This window comes from Pan troglodytes, chromosome 6 (genome assembly GCF_028858775.2).
Source record: "Pan troglodytes isolate AG18354 chromosome 6, NHGRI_mPanTro3-v2.0_pri, whole genome shotgun sequence".
NCBI lineage: Eukaryota > Metazoa > Chordata > Mammalia > Primates > Hominidae > Pan > Pan troglodytes.
Window position 1 is genome coordinate 111,877,414 of NC_072404.2, and position 12,336 is coordinate 111,889,749.

Consider the following 12,336-nt stretch of genomic DNA (forward strand, 5'->3'; position numbering starts at 1 on the left):
CCCATCTGCCACCTCCCAGCCCCCATCAGGGGTTGTACATGCTGAACACAGAAATGTGTTTAAGAGAGGTTTAGACACGATGGATGATGGATTAAAAACAGGATGTGCTTGAAACCCGGAAGGCAGAGGTTGCAGTGAGCCAAGATCACACCACTGCACTCCAGCCTGGGCAACAGGGCGAGACTCCATCTCATACAAACAAACAAACAAACAAAAAACAGGATGTACTACTATTTTGATGTCTACAACATCTAGGACCCCCAAAAAAAACACCTGGAGCTGGAGGGAAGGTGTCACTGTGCTGAACGAGTACAGCACTTCTGGTGTTTTCACACAGTCCCACGCATATTATCATCAATGTGGGAAAACGAGAGGGGGAAGGCTGCCACGGACACAGGAAGTGGCCGCACAATGCAACATCTACTTACCCTCTGAGGGATGGTTTGAGTCCCTGTCATCGAAGGGTAGACTGGCAGAGGAACTAGAAGATGCAGACAAGGCCCTCTTGGTACCTCCCGCAGCTCTCTGCAGTGGGGAAGACATGCTTGGCGAGGAGGAGCTATGGGGCCAGGAAGACGAGGACCGCAGGGTAGGTTTGGCAATCCAGCTGGGGAAGAAAGAGAAGAAAGGGCTCCTACCACAGCACTTCTCCATCCCCAGCCGTGACCAGTCCCTCTCTTTGCAAGGGAATGGTTCTAGAACTCTGGGGTCGGGTGAGGGGGACCAAAAACTAAGACAAAGGCTGGGCACCGTGGCTCATGCCTATAATCCCAGCACTTTGGGAGGCCAGGGCAGGAGGATGGCTTGAGCCCAGGAGTTCAAGACCAGCCCGGGCAATACAGCAAGACCCCATTTCTACAAAAAAAAAGTACTAATTAGCCAGGTGTGGTAGCACGTGCCTGTATTCAGCTATTCAGGAGGCTGAGGTGGGAGGACTGCTTGAGTCCAGGAGTTCAAAGCTGCAGTGAGCTATGATCGCACCACTGTACTCCAGCCTGGGTGACAAAGTGAGACTCTGTCTCAAAAAATAAAAATTAAAAAATAAAAAATAAAAGAAGACATTATAGGAGGCAAGTCTGCAAAGCCTTAACTACAAACTAAAGAAACCAAAAGGAAAAAGAAGACTTTACAAAATCTTTAGAAGTCTAAGAAGTCTTAAGTCTGTTCCGGGTGGAACAGAGTTAAGTATGCCAATTAAATTATTGGGTGCTGGCCGGGCATGGTGGCTCACATCTGTAATCCCAGCACTTTGGAAGGGCAAGGCAGGTGGATCACTTGAGGTCAGGAGTTCGAGAGGACAACACGATGAAACTCCATCTCTACTGATGGATGTGAAAGGATGACTCCATCTCAAAAAAAAAAAAAAAAATTACGTGCTGACTGAAAATAAATTTGAAAGCAAGGTGTGTGACAGGCAAGGCTACTACCTGTGTAATATTCTGTTACTTAATGATAAGTCCTGAGTCATATTTCCAATCTCTCTTAACCAGCCTGTATTTGTACATTGCTTGTGTACAAGCTTGCTAATTTCCACAAATGGCAGTAGGTTGTCTGCTCCAATAGGGCCAAAAATGCACCTACTGGATTCAAAGCTCAGTAAGGGCCAGGTGCAGTGGCTCATGCCTGTAATCTTGGCACTTTGGGAGGCCAAGGCAGGCAGATCACTTGAGGTCAGGAGTTTGAGACCAGCCTGGCCAACATGGTGAAACCCCTTCTCTACTAAAAATACAAAAAATTGCTGGCCGTGGTGGTGGGCACCTGTAATACCAGCTACTGGGGAGGCTGAGGCAGGAGAATTGCTTGAACCTGGGAGACGGCAGCTGCAGTGAGCCAAGATCATGACACTGCGCTGCAGCCTGGACGACAGAGTGAGACTCTGTCTCAAAAACAAAAAAACTCAGTCAGGAATGAAGAATGTCTGAAGTACTGTATGTGTAATGTGGCTTGTGATTCTTAAGCCCTGAGTGCAGCTTGAGCTAGTCCTTCATGATCTAATACCAAAATGTTCAAGATCTGTTTTATGTCATTGGTGCCTTCTAATGTTGGCCTGTTGTTTTCCTTGCTGAGACTAGATTATGATGTGGTATATTGTTTTTATCAATTTAATTTATAAGTATTTATAAGCAGCTAATTCTTCATGTTGCTCTCATTTACCCTGGAGATGCTTGATTGCTTTTTTTTGTTGTTGTTGTTGTTTTTTGAGACAGGGTTTCACTCTGTTGCCCATGCTGGAGTGCAGTGGCACGATCACAGCTCAATGCAGCCCTGACCTCCTGGGCTCAAGTGATTCTACCACCTCAGCCTCCTGAATAGCTGGGACTACAGGCATGTGCTACAACACCTGGCTAAGTTTTGTACTTTTTGTAAAGATGGGGTTTCACCATGTTGCCCAGATTGGTTTTGAACTCCTAGGTTCAAGTGGTCCTCCTGCCTTGGTCTCCCAAAGTGCTGGGATTACAGATGTGAGCCACCACGCCTGGCCAAGATGTTTTATTGCTAATTATTTGTCTGTCCACATTGTTATCATCTCCTAGAGAAATTGCTAGAAGAGTGAGATTACGTGTCCTCTAAGTTATAAGTTCACAAATAAAAGCCCAAAGGAAGTTAGGTAGCAGACTTAAAAACAAATTAAAAAGACCCTGCAAAACTTGGTCTTAAATGAAAGGTGACATTCTCCAACCTGGGTTGTCTTTCTGGTTTCATGGGACTGTGCAGTGCAGTTGGAGGGTGACTGGGCCCTGTTTCCACGGCACTCTCTAGGTGCAGGGACCATTGAACCATGTCTGCTATTCCTGTCTTAGCTCTGTACTGAAATAACAGTTGTGTTACTGGGTTTCAAAAGAAAGTCCATCCCTCCTGATTTAGGCAGAAAGCCATTAAAGAAAACAGAAGGATAACGAGCAGTGGGAAAACAAACCAGAAAAGTTACCGATTCACCCATCTTGTGTCAGAATCGACAGGCCTGTTGCTCCTGCTGGAAACCTAGGATGTACGTTTGCAATGAGAAAAGAGTGAAAGACTTGAGCAGGTACATTACGAAAGAGCAATCACAGTGGCCAGTGAATATGAAAAGGTCCTCAACTTAGAGAAGTCTGGAGAAATCCAAACTAAAACTACCCTAGGATACCACGCTACACCCACCAGCTTTAGGCAGGATGCAAACATCAGGAATTCTACCCTGCTGGTGAGCAGTGAGAGAGCGCATAAAGCAGTATAACAACTTTGGAAAACAATTTAGTAGGGTGGAAAGCCAGGTGGACCACTGAGCCAGCAGTCCCATTCATTAGTACATACCCCATGCCTGCTCCTCTGTATAAGAATATTCACTGCAGAGACTGGGCGCGGTGGCTCACGCCTGTAATTCCAGCACTTTGGGAGGCCGAGGTGGGCGGATCATGAGGTTAGGAGATAGAGACCATCCTGGCTAACACAGTGAAACCCCGTCTCTACTAAAAACACAAAAAGTTAGCCAGGCGTGGTGGCGGGTACCTGTAGTCCCAGCTACTCTGGAGGCTGAGGCAGGAGAATGGCATGAACCCAGGAGGTGGAGGTTGCAGTGAGCCGAGATCACGCCACTGCACTCCAACCTGGGCAACAGAGCAAGACTCTGTTTCCAAAAAAACAAAAAAAAAGAATATTCCCTGCAGAATTGTTCATAGCAGGTTAAAATGGAAAACAATCCAGTGTCCCTGAGCAAGAAGGAGGGATAAATATATGGTGGAGAGTCATGAAATAGAACAGCATGCTACAGAGAAAATGAATACTTCCGTTGTTACAATAAAATGACTTCTAAAATAATGTCTACAAAAAAGAAGCCAGGGCTGGGCACCAGTGGCTCATGTTTGTAATCCCAGCACTTTGGGGGGCTGGGGTTACAGGATCACTTGAGGCCACGAGATGGAGACCACCTTGGATCTCGTTAACCACCTTTTATGTAGAGATGTGGTGAGACCCCATCTCTACATGGAGAAAAAAAAAGCCAGACATATTAAATATACGCTGTATGCTTACCTATATTGTGATACCCTACCTTATTTTAACGTGATTGTCTCTCTTAGCTGAGAGAGCCGGACAGGCTCCATTTTAGTTCCTTCACTTGCAGCCCCCTCCCTTAAAGGCATAACTAGTCTAAGCTGACTCCATGCACGTCTAGGAATGCACTTACTGATAAGGTATCGAGGCAAGCTGAACCAGCAGCTCTTGGGGACGCGCTCGGTGGATGATACCAAAAGACCCTGCATTTATCTCTTTGTGGTAGTTTGAGCCCCTGCACCTGGAACTGTTTATTTTTCTGTAACTATTTATGTAACCAATTAATCTTTTTAATTTTTCCCTGTTCTGCTTCTGTAAAAATTGTTTCAGCTAAACTCCCCCTCCCCTATTTAGACCACGGTATAAAAAGAAATCTAGCCCCTTCTTCGGGGCCAAAAGAATTTTGAGCTCTAGCCATCTCTCAGTCACTGGCAATAAAGGACTCCTAAATCAGTCTCATGGTGCGGCGTTTCTCTATAACTCGCTTGGTTACAACAATATCAAGACTATATTGTTTAGTGGCTCACGCCTGTAATCCCAGCACTTTGGGAGGTCGAGGCAGGCAGATCGCTGGAGGTCAGGAGTTCGAGACCAGCCTGGCCAACATGGTGAAACCCCGACTCTACTAAAAATTCAACATTAGCCGGGTACAGTGGACGGCGCCTGTAATCTCAGCTACTCAGGAGGCTGAGGCAGGAGAACTGCTTGAACCCAGGAGTCAGAGGTTGCAGTGAGCCGAGATCATGCCACTGCACTCCAGCCTGGGTGACAGAGTGAGATTCTGTCTGAAAAAAAACAAAAAACAAAACAAACAAAAACCCAGACTATATTGTTTAGGGATACTTAGTTGACAAAATAACAGACACAAACAGGACATAATTACCATAAAAATCAGGACCTGGGGTGGGGGTTGGGGGGAAGATTTAAGTGGAAAGAATGGAGCGGTGACAATGTGTGTCAACCTGGGAGGTGGTGACCCTGGGGTTCGCTTTGTAATTCCTCAAAATGAGCATTTATGTGCTATTCACTTTTCACAGGGCAGAATCTCTGAACTAACATGTTTAAGCAGCCATATGCAAAAAAAAAATGGATAATTTGTATTCTAATTAAAATATTTAAAAATTAGAGACAAGGCGGCCGGGCGCGGTGGCTCAGGCCTGTAATCCCAGCACTTTGGGAGGCTGAGGCGGGTGGATCACAAGGTCAGGAGATCGAGCCCATCCTGGCTAACACAGTGAAACCCTGTCTCTACTAAAAACACACACAAAAAAATTAGCCGGGCGTGGTGGCAGGCGCCTGTAGTCCCAGCTACTTGGGAGGCTGAGGCAGGAGAATGGCGTGAACCTGGGAGGCGGAGCTTGCAGTGAGCCGAGATCAGGCCACTGCATTCCAGCCTGGGCGACAGAGCTAGACTCCGACTCAAAAAAAAAAAAAAATAGAGACAAGGATCTAACTATGTTGCTCACGCTGGTCTCAAACTCTCAGGGCTCAAGCAATCCTCCCACCTCGGTCTCCCAAGGCGCTGAGATTCCAGGCATGAACCACTGCGCCCAACCAGGAAAAAATAAAATAAAATAAAATAAATAAATATATATATATATACACACACACACACACGTGTATATATATACACACATACGTGTATATATATACGTATGTGTGTATATATTTTTCATACGTGTATATATATAACATTTTTGTTTTTTTGAGACACAGTTTCACTCTTGTTGCCCAGGCTCGAGTGCAATGGCTCGATCTCAGCTCACGGCAAACTCCGCCTCCAGGGTTCAAATGATTCTCCTGCCTCAGCCTCCCGAGTGGCTGGGATTACAGGCGCCCACCACACGCCCAGCTGATTTTTGTATTTTTAGTAGAGATGAGGTTTCAACATGTTGGCCAGGCTGGTCTCAAACTCCTGACCTCAGGTGGTCATGTTTTGTAGACAGCAGGAGCTTCATGAAAAGAAGCCAATGAAGGGCAAGGAAGTGTAGCTGTCTACCTACGGGAAACCAGCCAGGAGCCTCCCCGCAGGGCACCTGTAATCCCAGCTACTTGGGAGGCTGAGGCAGGAGAATCGCTGGAACCCAGGAGGCGGAGGTTGCAGTGAGCTGAGATCGCGCCACTGCAGTCTAGCCTGGGTGACACAGCAAGACTCCGTCTCAAAAAAAAAAAAAAAAAAAAAAATCAGAAGTGGACTGTAGCCTATAGTGTGTTGCCTACTAAACTTATTTTTAGAGATACTTCTTTCAATTTTCTGTGAGGTCATCTGCAGTTTCACATAGTAGACAGACTTAGGTGAGATTCTTAGCAAGGTAGAACGAAGAGTAAAGAGGTTTGTTTATTTCACAATGGTTTATTGAAGGCCTACGATGTGTTAAATGCTGTAGGAAATACCCACTGATTTCTCTTTCATGGAGGTTTCCTGCCTTCTCTTAACAAGTTATCAATTAAACGGTTTACTGGAAATTGCTAAGTTAATGAACACACGGGATACATTCTTTGGATGAGCAGACATTGGTTGGGCAGAGGAGGAAGAGGAGAGCGGTTTAGACAGAAACCTGCTTATACACTGTAGTGTCTAAAAGAGTTTGTGATGTCCAGGAAACAATTGTTCACTGCGCTACAATATAGGGGACGGCCAGTTGCAGTGGCTCACACCTGTAATCCTAGTCCTTTGGGAGGCCAAGGAGGGCAGATCACCTGAGTTTAGGAGTTCAAGGCAAGCCTGCCCAACATGGTGAAACCCCATCTCTACTAAAAACACAAAAATTAGCCGGGTGTGATGGTGGGTGCCTGTAATCCCAGCTACTTGGGAGGCTGAGACAGGAGAATCGCTTGAACCTGGGAGGCAGAGGCTGCAGTGAGCTGAGATCATGCCGTTGCACTCTAGCCTGGGCGACGGGGTGAGCACTCTCAAATAATAGTAATAAATAATAATAATAATAATGGTGATGATGTAGGGGACTTGATGAAGGGAAAGGATTAGAGAGATTCTGAAAAGAAGGTAGTTTTGGGCCCAGTGATGACTAGATTTTAAATTTCATATAGTAGGAAGTGGGGCACTAGTAAATTTTTAAGCAGAAAAATTATTTGACCAGATTTGTGATTTCAAAAATAGCTCTGGTGATAGAGTGGAGGATGGCTTGGAGCAGGGAATAAGGGCAGATAAAACTGTTATAAAACTCTTAAAGCTAGTACAGCAAGAACTTTGAGGGTCTTTGCTAAGACAGCAGCTGGCACCTTCAATTTGGAGTAGGGTATCAAAGGCAACTGTGTATAAGGAATAGTTATGTAACTGGTACCCAATTTCTGAGATGATTTTGACTTAAACATTGTGTATTTTCCAGCATACTGTTGGTTTTTCTAATTATGTGGGAAATTATGTTGCTTTCACTTTTTTTTTTTTTTTTTTGCTCGTTGCCCAGGCTGGAGTGCAATGCTGCAATCTCAGCTCACTGCAACCTCTGCCTTCCCGGTTTAAGTGATTCTCCTGCCTCAGCCTCCTGAGTAGCTGGGTTTATAGGCGCCCACCATGATGCCTGCCTAATTTTTTGTATTTTTAGTACAGACAGGGTTTCACCATGTTGGCCAGGATGGTCTCCAACTCCTGACCTCAAGTGATCCGCCTGCCTCTGCCTCCCAAAGTGCTGGGATTACAGGCATGAGCCACCCCACCAGGCCATGCTTTCAGTTTTCAAGAAAGAAGACACCATTGTTGCCAAAGATTTTGGTAATTTGAGAGATACAATGTATGTTTTCTCCATGTGGATCCTAGATAGTAAGGATCTGTTGAATTTGAAGTATCTATCCAGAAGTATTTTGGGTACATGTTTAAGGATTGTAAAACAGTGTTTCTATTTCTGGATATAATAAATGTATTTGTTAATATAATACATGAACAGATTAGACCCATAAACTATTTACAGTGTTGAGTCATTTCCCACAGTTAAAATCAGGATGAAAATATATAGCTGAATACTTGCTTTGTTTCTTGTAACATTTCTTTAGTACAGAACCTGCTAAGGCCATCAAACCTATTGATCGGAAGTCAGTCCATCAGATTTGCTCTGGGCCAGTGGTACTGAGTCTAAGCACTGCGGTGAAGGAGTTAGTAGAAAACAGTCTGGATGCTGGTGCCACTAATATTGGTAAGCTTGGGAGAGTTTTAAGCCACAAGAAATGATTAGTGTGTGTTGTTTTAGTCAAGAAACATTTGTTATTGAAATAAGACTATCAAGTGTTGATGTAGTAATAAATTATTATTTTTAAGTTAAAGTTAGCACCTATGATGTGCCTACTACTTAGCTAGGTAGTAATAATAATAACAACAGCTTTTATTGTGTTCTTATGGTGTGCCAGGCAGGTGTTATGCTAAGAATTGCACAGAAATATCTCATTTAATTTGCAGAATAGCTGGGCGTGGTGTTTCACGCCTGTAATCCTAGCCCTTTGAGAGGCCAAGGTGGGGGGATTGCTTGAGGCCAGAGTTCAAGACCAACCTGGCCAACATGGTGAGACCTCATCTCTATTAAAAAAATAAAGCAGGCCGGGTGTGGTGGCTCACACCTGTAATCCCAGCACTTTGGGAGGCCAAGGTGGGTGGATACCTGAGGTTAGCAGCTTGAGACCAGCATGTCCAAAATGGTGAAACTCTGTCTCTACTAAAAATATAAAAATTAGCCGGACCTGGTGGCAGAAGCCTGTAATCCCAGCTACTTGGGAGGCTGAGGCATGAGAATTGCTTGAACCCGGGAGGCAGAGGTTGCAGTGAGCCGAGATCGTGCCACTGCACACCAGCCTGGGACAGAGCAAGACTCCGTCTCAATAAAATAAAATAAAATAGGCATGGAGTAGTGGCTCACATCTATAATCCCAGCACTTTGGGAGGCAGAGCAGGGCTGATCATTTGAGGTCAGGAGTTCAAGACCAGCCTAACCAACATGGTAAAACCCTGTCTCTACTAAAAATACAAAAATTAGCCAGATGTGATGATGCATGGCTGTAATCTCAGCTCCTCGGGAGGCTGAGGGAGGAGAATTGCTTGAACCTCGGAGGTGGAGGTTGCAGTGAGCCAAGATCAGATCATGCCACTGCATTCCAGCCTGGGTGACAAGAGCAAAACTCCATCTCAAAAAAAAAAAAACAAGAAAAAAAAAAGAAAATAACAAAATAAAATAAACCTAAAAAATTATCAATCAGCTGAGTAACTTTATGAGATAGAACTTATTGTCTTCATTTTACAGATGAGGAAATTAAGGAACAGGAAATTTCCTTTTTTTGAGATTATAAAGCTAATAAAATAGGATCCAGGAAGTCTGATTCCAGAACCAGTTGTCTTTTTTTTTTTGAGATGGAGTTTCGCTCTTGTTGCCCAGGCTATAGTGTAATGGCACGATCTCGGCTCACCGCAACCTCCGCCTCCCGGGTTCAAGCAATTCTGCCTCAGCCTTACGAGCAGCTGGGATTACAGGCATGCACCACCACACCTGGCTAATTTTGTATTTTTAGTAGAGACAGGGTTTCTCCACGTTGGTCAGGCTAGTCTGGAACTCCTGACCTCAGGTGATCTGCTCACTTTGGCCTCCCAAAGTGCTGGGATTACAGGCATGAACAACTGCGCCTGCCCCCCTTTCTCCTTACTGGGTATGTTAAAATTATTTCTTTCAAAAGAAAAGGCTGGTCAAAGTGCAACGGTGTTAACCACTAATTGATCACAACCAGTTACAGATTTTTTTGTTCCTTCTCCACTCCAACCGCTTCATTTGACTAGCCTATGGACAAAAAAAAAAAAGAGGAAAGAAAAAGCTAAACTATTTAATCTGGGCTAGTAAATGGACAGAAAGGGCTTTATAAAAATGAAATATACAAAATGATACTCGTACGTTTAACTAAAGGTATAGTTATGACTCTTCAATTTGCATATGTTATAAATAATATCAATATAAAAGCTTATAGCATGGGTCCATTTTTTTTTTTCTTTTTGAGACGGAGTCTCACTGTCTCCCAGGCTGGAGTGCAGTGGCGCGATCTAGGCTCACTGCAAGCTCCGCCCCCCGGCTTCATGCCATTCTAGCATGGGTCCATTTTTAATAAATACATAAATATTTAAACTTTCTAGATCTAAAGCTTAAGGACTATGGAGTGGATCTCATTGAAGTTTCAGACAATGGATGTGGGGTAGAAGAAGAAAACTTTGAAGGCTTAAGTAAGTTGACTTTTTCTAATCCTATTATAAAATAATTGGGCCACATGTCTCAGAATTTTGAGTAACACTGTCTTGGGAAACGCAAAAACAGTTTTTTAAGCCAGTTACTAGATATCATGTATATCTGTTGTTTTAGCACTTGAGGTATCTTAGTCCTTACTTTAGAGTCTCTTTCAGCTCTGAAACATCACACATGTAAGATTCAAGAGTTTGCCGACCTAACTGAGGTTGAAACTTTCGGCTTTCAGGGGGAAGCTCTGAGCTCACTGTGTGCACTGAGGTGATACAATGTTTTATCCATTCACTTGACCCCTTAGAAAAACCTCTCAGAAAGTTAATTGGAATCATTATTATTTACAATTTTCTATCTCGGTATCTCAGCTTCTAGCTTCTGAATTCTGTTTTGTCTCACTGCCAATCTAAGTCCTAGTACTTCTGAAATGTGGGAAATAAATGAATGAAATGAAGCAAATAGTATTGTTAAAAAAAATGGTTACCCTTATTAAAACAGTAACTTCTCAATTTGAACATAACATATAGGTAATAAATGATAGTTACCATTGCTTTTCATCATCAAATTTTAGGGAAACATTTGACCAAAGCACTATTTAATTATAGCACAGATACTAAATTTTTATAATTATATTTAAATATATATATACATATGTGTGTATATATATACACATATATATGTGTGTGTGTATATATATACACATATATATGTGTGTGTGTATATATGTGTGTGTGTGTATATATATATATATATATATTTTTTTTTTTTTTTTAGACAGAGTCGCACACTGTCACCCAGGCTGGAGTGCAGTGGCACAGTCTCAGCTCACTGCAATCTCTGCCTCCCAGGTTCAAGTGATTCTCGTGCCTCAGCCTCCTGAAGAGCTGGGACTATAGCGTGCACCACCACTCCTGGCTAATTTTTGTATTTTTAGTAGAGATGGGGTTTTGCCATGTTGCCCAGGCTGGTCTGGAACTCCAGGCCTTAAGTGATCTGCGCTCCTCAGCCTCCCAAAGTGCTGGAATTACAGGCACGAGCTACCGCACCCTGCCCTACATATACATTTTAATTATAATATCTTTTGGATTCTTTAAAAATTTAAAAAAAAAATTTAATTCTTTAAAAAATTCTTTAAAACAATTTTATTTGAAGAGTAATAACAAAACAAATCTCTATTTGTGAATAAATAAACCTTGAGATCATTTATGGTTTTGCAATTCAACCTGAAAAATGAAATCAAAGCTTTTATCAAAACAAAGCATGTTTAGTGCTCTCTGTCTCACTGTCTTTTAGATGCCAAACCTTAGATTTTATGATGACTCCTCAACTGTTTAGATCTTGGTTATCTCAGAGGGATCATCAGCTTTTTAAGAAAGTTTTGAGAGAAAAGCAAGTGAAGAAAAGCATAGTCAATGCTCAACATCACAGGTCTCTCACTGAACACACCATGCCTGGTATTCTCTCACAGCGATGTCACCATTTCTACCTGCCACGCATCGGCGAAGGTTGGGACTCGACTGGTGTTTGATCACGATGGGAAAATCATCCAGAAAACCCCCTACCCCCACCCCAGAGGGACCACAGTCAGCGTGAAGCAGTTATTTTCTGCACTACCTGTGCGCCATAAGGAATTTCAAAGGAATATTAAGAAGGTACAGTAAATTAATCCTGGTTTTCAAGAGTATTGGTTAATGCACATGAGCAAAAGATTTACTAAAGATGTTTATTCTTCAGTTGATTCTCTTGCCATAATCTATTGAGAAATGCTTTATTTGCATTTCTCGTTAAAGACTTAACATTAAAGACTTAACTTTAGGGTGATTTACTTTTTTCTTTTCATCACATAGTGTTTATTAGGACTGGGCAACATAGTGAGACTCTGTTTCTATGAAAAATAAAAAAAAAAATTGACTGGCCATGGTGGCATCCACCTGTAGTTCCAGCTACTTGGGAAGCTGAAGTGGGAGATTCACTTGAGCCCAGAAACTTGAGGCTGCAGTGAGCTATGATTGCGCCACTGTATTTCAGACTGGGAGACAGAGTAAGACCCTGTCTGGAAAAATATATATACATATATATTTTTTAT

At 43.0% G+C, this 12,336-nt stretch overlaps 1 protein-coding gene across 1 annotated transcript; it reads left to right on the forward strand.

Moving 5' to 3' along the window:
* Nucleotides 1-541: 541 nt before the first annotated feature.
* LOC129144502 (putative postmeiotic segregation increased 2-like protein 2) lies at nt 542-12,290 on the forward strand. Its single transcript, XM_063815946.1, has 5 exons — nt 542-713; nt 8,031-8,180; nt 10,151-10,237; nt 10,415-10,517; nt 11,719-12,290. Exons 1-5 carry the CDS (start codon nt 542-544, stop codon nt 11,909-11,911), a joined length of 705 nt encoding a protein of 234 aa, XP_063672016.1. The 3' UTR covers nt 11,912-12,290.
* The last annotated feature ends 46 nt before the right edge of the window (nt 12,291-12,336 follow it).

Bases quoted from the DNA above. Each gene is read 5' to 3' on its own strand.
- LOC129144502 (XM_063815946.1), top strand. From the start codon at position 542: ATGCTTGGCGAGGAGGAGCTATGGGGCCAGGAAGACGAGGACCGCAGG. The intron at 8,181-10,150 runs GTAAGCTTGGGA...TAAACTTTCTAG, and splicing joins TGCTGGTGCCACTAATATTG to ATCTAAAGCTTAAGGACTAT. The intron at 10,238-10,414 runs GTAAGTTGACTT...AGTCTCTTTCAG, and splicing joins AGAAAACTTTGAAGGCTTAA to CTCTGAAACATCACACATGT.